General features: G+C 32.3%; 1 protein-coding gene across 1 annotated transcript; it reads left to right on the top strand.

Annotated features, from left to right (window-relative positions):
• Positions 1–3,600: 3,600 nt before the first annotated feature.
• LOC129873856 (pentatricopeptide repeat-containing protein At1g71420-like) lies at positions 3,601–6,456 on the top strand. Its single transcript, XM_055949049.1, has one exon. The coding sequence runs from the start codon at positions 3,685–3,687 to the stop codon at positions 5,560–5,562; it is 1,878 nt and encodes a 625-aa protein (XP_055805024.1). The 5' UTR covers positions 3,601–3,684; the 3' UTR covers positions 5,563–6,456.
• The last annotated feature ends 2,420 nt before the right edge of the window (positions 6,457–8,876 follow it).

Raw genomic sequence — 8,876 nt, 5'->3', positions numbered from 1 at the left:
TGTTGCATTAGGTTTTTCGATTCTGTTTTGTGCTTTTCGATTTCGATTTTTCAATTTTCGATTTTGAAAAAATGTAATTCAATTTAAACAAAAAAAATGGTTTGGTTCGGTTTTTCTCTTTTCGATTTGTTTTTTTCTGGTTCGTCTATTTGATTATGTCAATAATTAATAGCATAATCAAAGTTATATTTGCATGCTAAAAATAAATAAAAATTACATACAAGGAGAAGTAATAATATAAAATCACTTAAATATACTTTCTAATATAAGTCGCGAGTAAAACTTTAAAACACAATAACTTAAATTATACCAATAGATGTCCAAACATAAAATCTAAACTAAATCATAATGAAACTTTCGATGAAACTAACTTTAGTTTAAAAATATTATAACCTAATATCTATAATTTAGGAGAATAAGAATGGCTCAGTGAATTGGATTTAGTCCTAATATGGTAAATTATTAACCCTAATAAAAATCATCTTACTAAAAAAGGGGATGAAAGTGGTTAATTATAACTTTAATTGTTAACCTATATATTATATATGTAATTAGTAATACATATATATATAAAAAATAATTTGATTTTTTCGATTTTTTGGTTTTTATTTTTCTAAATCTGAAACCAATCCAAATTAAAATTCAATTTAATTTGGTTTGGTTTTTCTGTTTAATCCAAACAATGCATATCCCTACTATCACTAAATGTTTCAAAACACATATTAATATCAGTTGTTCACTTTTTCTATTTAAAATATCACCATTATTCAGATAGAAAAAGTTAGTGTGTTTCGATAAACATTTAATAGTAGTATCAATTTTGATTTACGACACTAATAACTAATTCCTTCTATTCGTTCTGCTTACTAAAAATAATTAATCTAAAATAGTTGTCATTTTTAAAGTAGAAGGAGAGCCTTGAAGTAACTGGTTAAGTTGCTGTCATGTGATCAGGAGGTCACGAGTTCAAGCCTTGGAATCAGCCTCTGGCAGAAATGCAAGGTAAGGCTGCGTACAATAGACTCTTATGGTCGGGTCCTTTCCCGGACCCTGCCCATAGCGGAAGACTTTAGTACACCGAACTGCCCTTTTTTTAGTTGTCATTTTAAAGTACTTATTTTGGACAGATTCAGAAATCTAGATGTAACACTGTAAAGTAAAAGATTGGGATGACAACTAGAAACAACAAACCTGAGTAGTTTATGAATCTTTAATGTATTAATGTTGGTTCAGAAGTCATATTAAGGTGTTAGATAAAAACGACCAACCAATTTTCCTGGCTCATGTGGAGTACAGATCCACCAACTATTTTTTAGATACATTGAATGTAGACATTAGCATTGAGAACAGTATGGAGTAATAATCACAATTTTATAGTGATATTAAACTTAGGGTAATCGAATTGGTTGAGCAGGTGATTTTTCAATTCTTTGCATGTTTTTTCGATTGAACTCATCGTATGGATAGTGTATAATACTATTTATCTTTCCTTTTGTGAATTGCTAATTATTACATGCAAAGAAAATTTATTTGTGCGCATTTGAAAAATAATGGCGACTGATTTTCTTTTTTTAAAAAAAAGTTGAAAAAAGGATATGTACTTGTTGTCAAAGGTCATTTTCACAACACTAACATAAAATAGCAACATATCTACTATACCAAATCTTTTGAAATTCGATCTCTTGGCAAAGAGTAACACAATCTTATTTTTACCAAAACAATAGAAGGTGAAGTAAGATATAATGCTTCTTCCATATTTTCAGTTTTTTAGACCAGTCAACTGGTAATGTGTAGAGCTATATTATTAATCTTTTTTTCCCCAGAAAAGGTATAATTTAGAGCATGAAAGCCAAATTGACTTGCATTAATTTTAATTTTAATTTTTAAAAAAGTATCTTACATATTATATTTTTTTCTAAACATAAATCATACTCATGTTTTAAAGTTAATGTTTTCAAGAAATAAGAGTCAATAATAGAGTTATCAGTATGGGCTTAGTGTGTTGGGTTGATCCAACCTAGATCATGAGTTGATGAGATTAGATTAAGATTTTTGAATCTTATTTGAAAGGAAAAACTAGGAGAATCCTTATTAACCAAAATAAACCCATTAGAGTTTGACTAAAAACATCCTTGCACTATATCCAAACTTTAAGGCACATCCTTAAACTAAATAGTTCATAAAAAACATTCTCGAAGTATCCAAAATTTAGTAAGTTTCATCTTTTTTTCTAACTTTGTTAAAGAACTTACGAATTCACTTTATATGCAAGTCATGTGATTCCAAAAATTTCCTTGATCGATACCTTAGATTAGTCCACCGCTTCTTTTTTCCACAAAGTTATTACAATTTGGATTAAGAACTTCGTTCTTATTTGTTTTAATTATTCTTTTCTTAAGTAGATTAGTTTAGCTTACAAAATTTTGTAATTTAAGTGATTTTGGATAATTTGAAATTGTCTAAGTTCATATAAGCACAACATCAATTCATTTTCTAATCAATATGAGACTTTAATTCACTTTTAACACCTGGCAATGAGTCGGGGCGGATGCGGGACCGGTTAAGCTTAATCGGCAAAAATTTCAACCCGCTCCGTATAACAATTTTTTTCATTTTCAATCTGCCTAATCCCACTCCGTATAGACCCGCCCCACATAAATTTTACAATGTTTTCCTTTTTAATTAAGTTTGATACCAAAAATAAAATTCATAAAATAAATTCATTTTCTCATTAAGTTGTATTAATTTAATAGATAATGACTTAAAATTTGATTTTTTAGAGGTCAATTGGAATGCATGTAAGGAACAGTATTAGTTTTGATTGAACCATTTTCATTTACTTTTTTGGATATTTTAGTAAGCTATATTTAGATTACTATTGGATTAGTTTTATTTGGTCTTTGACAGCTTTAAGCAATAGTTCTGGCCATTTCCAAATGATCACCCATTTTTTGTCAGAAAGTAAAATAAAACCAAATTTGTAAAAGTCAATATTTGAAAAAGAAAAATTAATTAGAAGGCATTGATTCAGTTGATATAATAAAAGATAAGAAAATTAGTCAAGTATCAGTCTTATTTGAAAATACTTTTTCCAGAAATTGATTCAACTATAAACACTAAAATAGGTTAATTTTAACAAAAAATACTTCAACCAACCCACATCCCCGTCCCGCACAACCTTAAAATCAGCTTGCCCAGTATAGCCTTAAGAGTCCGTTTGAATAGACTTATAAGTTGGTCAAACCAATTTATAAACCCTTTTAGCTTATTGTGGTGTTTGTTAATGTTAACTTTAAATCATAAAGTTCTTAAAGTCAGCAAAAAATAATAAGTTAGGATTCGTAACTTTTTTTCTAAGTGCTTAAAGTCATTTTCTTTGACCATAAAAATTACTTTTATATCACTTATATTTTAACTAAATTCCCAAATTATCCTTTTTATTCTTTTAACCCTAAAATTCACATTATTTTCTTCATTTCTTCGGCATAAGCACTTTTATCCAAACACTCAAATGCTTATTTATAAAAATAACTTTCAACACTTAAAAAAAACAGGTCATAAGTAAAAATTAATTTTTTTTAAGCCATCCAAATGGCTCTAAATCGACCCCCACTCACAACTGCACAACTCCATTGTCTTCCCTACTAAAACTCTTATGCAGCTACTCTTATAGCGTATAAAGATATGGCACCATCCACTAACAGTGTCTGCATAACTTTTTTTATGATGCAATCCCGCGTCCTGTCATCCTCCCTTCGATTATTCACAACCCCCGCCACTTGTGAATTGAATTCCTCCCTGCAAAGGCTGCAGGTGCAACCCACACACCACCACCTAGAACAACTCATCCTTTCTCATTTCTCAACTACAACTAATAATAATCCACATTCTTCTCAAACATATGCCACACTCTTCCACGCCTGCGCCCGCCTTTATCGTCTTGACATTGGCCAAAAACTTCACAATCACTGCATGCTTTACCATGATTTATTTGCACCTCATCAACAACTCTACACCATCAATCATCTCCTTAACATGTATGCTAAATGTGGTGATCTCGAATATGCACACCAACTGTTTGATCATATGCCCCACAGAAACATTGTTTCTTGGACTTGTCTAATTTCCGGTTACGCTCAGTATGGAAACACTGATCAATGTTTTCGCTTATTGTCTAACATGTTAGTTCATTATAGACCTAATGATTTTGCTTATGCTAGTGTTCTATCTGTTTGTGATAGCGGCTCCCTGTGTGGTAGGAAAGTACACGCGCTTGTAATCAAAACAGGTTTTGATTCATGTGTTTATGTGTGTAATGCTTTGATTGCAATGTACTCAAGGAATAGTGGCGGTACTGAGGCTTGGAAGGTTTTCAATGATATGGAATTTCGTAATATTGTATCATGGAATACCATAATAGCATTGTTTCAAATGTGTGGACAAGGTGATAAGGCTATGAGATGTTTTTCCTTAATGCATCGTGATAGTTGTTTGGGATTTGATCGCGCTACTCTTGTTAGTGTACTTTCTTCTTTATTAGGAATGGATGGAATTGATTTTTCCTGGGGTCTTCGAAGTTGCTTCCAATTGCATTGCGTTAGTGTGAAAACCGGGCTTATTCTAGATGTTGGGATTGTGACTGCTATGGTGAAAGCTTATTCAATTCTCCGAGGAGAGGTTGGTGATTGTTACAAATTATTTCTGGAAACAAATGGATGTCGAGATCTCATGTTGTGGACTGAAATAATTGTGGCGTTTTCGGAAAGAGATCCTGAGAAAGCTATTCTCCTTTTTGGTCAGTTGCTCCGACAGGGGTTAAGTCTAGATAGTTATGCTTTTTCTATTGCACTGAAAGCTTGTGCAGGACTAGTGACAGATAGAAATGCCTTGATGGTGCACTGTAAAGTGATTAAATCTGGTTTTGTGGATGCTCTAGTACTTGGGAATGCATTAATTCATGCATATGCGAGGTGCGGATCAGTAGCTCAGGCCAATCAGGTTTTTGAGGAGATGAGATACAGAGATATAGTGACATGGAATTCAATGTTGAAAGCTTATGCATTGCATGGTAAAGCAAATGAAGCATTGGAACTTTTTGGTAAAATGGATGTCAAACCTGATGCGGCCACTTTTGTTGCTCTGCTCTCAGCTTGCAGCCATGCTGGAATGGTGCAAGAAGGGATTCAAATTTTTGATGCTATGTTTGAAAAATACGGTATTGTTCCTCAACTCGAGCATTATGCATGTATAGTTGATATTGTTGGCCGAGCAGGTCATATTTTTCAGGCGGAGAAAATAATAAAAGAAATGCCCATGCAACCAGATTATGTGGTGTGGAGTGCATTTCTTGGAGCATGCCGCAAACATCGTGAATCTGGGCTCGCCCAAATAGCTGCATCTCGGTTGAAGGAGTTAGATCCAGAAAATTCATTAGGATATGTACTCATGTCAAATGTATACTGCTCAGCCCATAGCTTCAATGAAGCAGGTCATCTTAGGAAGCAAATGAGAGGGCTTGGTGTTACGAAGCAGCCTGGATTGAGCTGGACAGATCTTGGTTAAGGAGTTAGATCTTGAAAATTCATTAGGATATGTGCTCATGTCAAACGTATACTGCTCAGCCCATAGCTGCGATGAAACAAGTCATCCTAGGAAGCAAATGAGAGGGCTTGGTGCAAAGCAGCCTGGATATACTGAGCTGTTGGGGGTTTGGTGCATGAGTTGCCTGAAACTGTTGGGGTTTTGGTGCATGAGTTTGCTTCCATACACCTGAAACATCCGACCAGAGAGCTATATGGAGGAATTTGTGAAAGAACTGAAACATATTGGTTATATTACAACAATAACAATAACATACCTAGAGTGATCCCACGAGTGAGGTGCGAGGAGGGTAGAGTGTACGCAAGACCGATCCTCCGTAGTTGAAGCTGAATCGAGAACAGGGACCAATGTCTCAAAGAAAGAGGTTAGATGTGGCAAATCAGTTGTCGTCCCTCAAAGAAAGGGAATCAGTGAATCCAAATCAAGGTACAAAGAAGGCTTAGTTGAAGGGAAAATTCGGTGTAATTTGCAATTTTTTAAGAAAAGAAAAGCAGGGTAGAAAGTCTTGCTTACTTATTTCTCCATCTAAAAGGAGACATGACCCCACCTTGTGCCAGGTTGAGACGCCACAAGGTAGAGAGGTCGTTTCCAATAGACCTTCGTCTCAAGAAAACCCGTTTTCAGAAACAGGTTTGAAAGATGCAAGAGTGAGAAGCGCTGCATGACATACAAAATGCAGAAACAATGATAACTTGTGACTATACAAAATGCATAAAAGAGGCAATCGCTCACATGTATACTTCTAAGTTCTGAAAGTAACTTTATGCCTCTGGGTTAGGATCTGTCTCAATTTCTTGAGCCAATTACCTTGTCAACATAACATATTGGTTACAAATTTGGATATATTTGCATAAATCATTTATACCCCCCTAACTTTAAAAATAATAATAATAATAAAATAAAATAAAATAAAAAGAAGAAGAAAAAAGCTTTAATAGAAAATGAAATCAATTTGCGAAAAATAGCATATCAACATCTTACCAAATAATGTAAAAGTACATTCACATATTACTTCATTATTCACCTATTTACAAATTAGAATTTGTAAAAAGTCACAACCATGTATCAAAAGTAATATATAACATTATAATTAAAAAAAAAAATTTGAGAAGAACTAATCACCTGGCATCAAAAAATATGACAAATTTGATTGATGGGGAAGCAACATAAAATATGTTACTTATCGGGATAAAAAATAGTGAAAGACACCATTTTGGTGCTATATATATATATATATATTGTGTGTGTAGATTATACATGCAGATATATAGATTGATTGTAAATAAATTAAATAATAAAGAAATAAATACTTAAAATATTAAAAAAATATTATCATTTTATAATTAGAAGAAGGTAAAAAAAGAGAAAAGTAAATAAATTTATTAAGAGTGGAAATTAGAGAGGTGTGAGTTATGGTTAGTTACCAACAAGAGTTGGGTGCACTGGTGAGACTGTTTCACTTTTAACAAAGGTTTCGCGTTCGAGCCCTTGGAATGGAAAAAATCTTGTTGGGAGCGTCACCCCGAATGGGCCCTGCTGTGCGCAGGGGCGGACCCATAGCCAGTTCAGAGGGTTCATCCGAATCTCATTCGTTAAAAAATTACACTGTATATATAAGATAAATTTTTTAATTTATGTGTATATATTTAATATTGAACCCCTTGAGCATACGCCAAAGGACTAGCTCAATGGCAAAGGGGGTTCAATATTTTATTTTAGCTTGTCTTAGCTCGCGGGTTTGAATTCGAATAAGCACATTCTTTTTTCTAATTAGCATGTTTAATTTTTTTTGAACCCCCTTCCTAAAATTCCTGGTTCCGCCACTGGCTTCAAACACCGGATGAGAAACCAAATTTTTTTAAAAAAGAGTTATGGTTAGTTACTCCTTATAGATTGGCATGTGAAGAGTTTTTGTTGTGATTGTTACTCCATTTATAAAATATTTATTGCAATAAATTAAGAAATTTATTTTTATAATAAAATCAATATAAAATAATTGATTTAAATAAGAAAAAAAGGGCCAAAAAGGAGAAAAAATAAATATGAAGGAAGGTTATAAGAGTGGTGTCATATCACATTTTCTATGTTTCTCCTATCTCTACATCAAATGTAATGTTTGATTTAATTCTTACTTAAATTTTACTGTAGCGTACATGTTAAATCCATCGTTAGATAATGATAAAAAGTTATATTTTGTGTAACGATTAATTTAATGTGATCGTGTTGTTACCTTAAAAAAATTCTTCTAATTTTATCTTTAACTATTATTTAATAATTTTATTTTATTATTTATCCTATCTTTTTATAGTAACTCTATCCCATATTCTATTTTTTGATAGATTATGGTTGATGTGTGCTATTATGTAATGACGATAAACAATATAATTTAGGCAGAACCCATCGGTGCCCCCGTAAAGTTGACACCAACTTTCACTTAGACACCTCAACTAAGCTTTGTTCATTACAGACGCCTTATGTCAGGTCCAAATGTGTCATTTTGACACTTTTTTCACAGTCAGCAAAATATAATGTGTGTGTGTTTTACACTCGCGAAATGACGCATAAAATGTCAAATTAAATAATGACATTTGTCATTTGTGTTTAAATAATTTTAAATAATATTTTTTATTAAAAAGAAAAGTAAAAAATATTTTATTGAAATCATTTCTGGGCTTATTTTGCAAGAAGCTTCAAATGAGCTTTAATGGAGTCTTCTAATTTCTATCTCAAATACTTCAATCCAAAGTGATGGAACAATGTTTAAATCAAGCATTGCAATACGAATACTATTATTGTTCATTCCAAATAAAATTTAGCACTCAATATTTTTTCTAACTTTTTTGGGGGATTTTTTTTTTAGAAACTTTACTTTTGAAAAGATTCAAGGGCAAAGACGAAAAACAGGCATAGAAACGTCTTCTTGAAGATGAGAATTCTCCGGATCTTAACAAAAATGCTCCTTTCTTCGCAGATTCGAAGCACAACTCATTCACAATCTTCCAACTTTTTTTTCTAGTCAACTTCACACTCTCCTGCTCCTTACTTAATAAAATTAATTACATAGCTTTTGTTCAATAAGAATTTTCAAGTTGTGGATATATGAAAATGAGGTTTCATTGAAAATTATTTTAGATCCAGATTTAATTTTTTCGAATTATTGTTACAGATTAATTAGAAGAGTGAAAATTTGATGATTCTTGGTGGAAAAAAAGTAAATGAAGGAGATGAATGGTTCCGATGGTAATAAAGAGGGGTGGATGACGATAAATGATGGA

The sequence above is a fragment of the Solanum dulcamara genome, chromosome 11 (assembly GCF_947179165.1).
Source record: "Solanum dulcamara chromosome 11, daSolDulc1.2, whole genome shotgun sequence".
NCBI lineage: Eukaryota > Viridiplantae > Streptophyta > Magnoliopsida > Solanales > Solanaceae > Solanum > Solanum dulcamara.
Note: the sequence above shows the minus strand (reverse complement) of the source record. Positions and strands in the feature narration are given on the sequence as shown.

Excerpts from the sequence above, each read along its gene's own strand:
- LOC129873856 (XM_055949049.1), top strand. The coding sequence starts at position 3,685 with ATGGCACCATCCACTAACAGTGTCTGCATAACTTTTTTTATGATGCAA.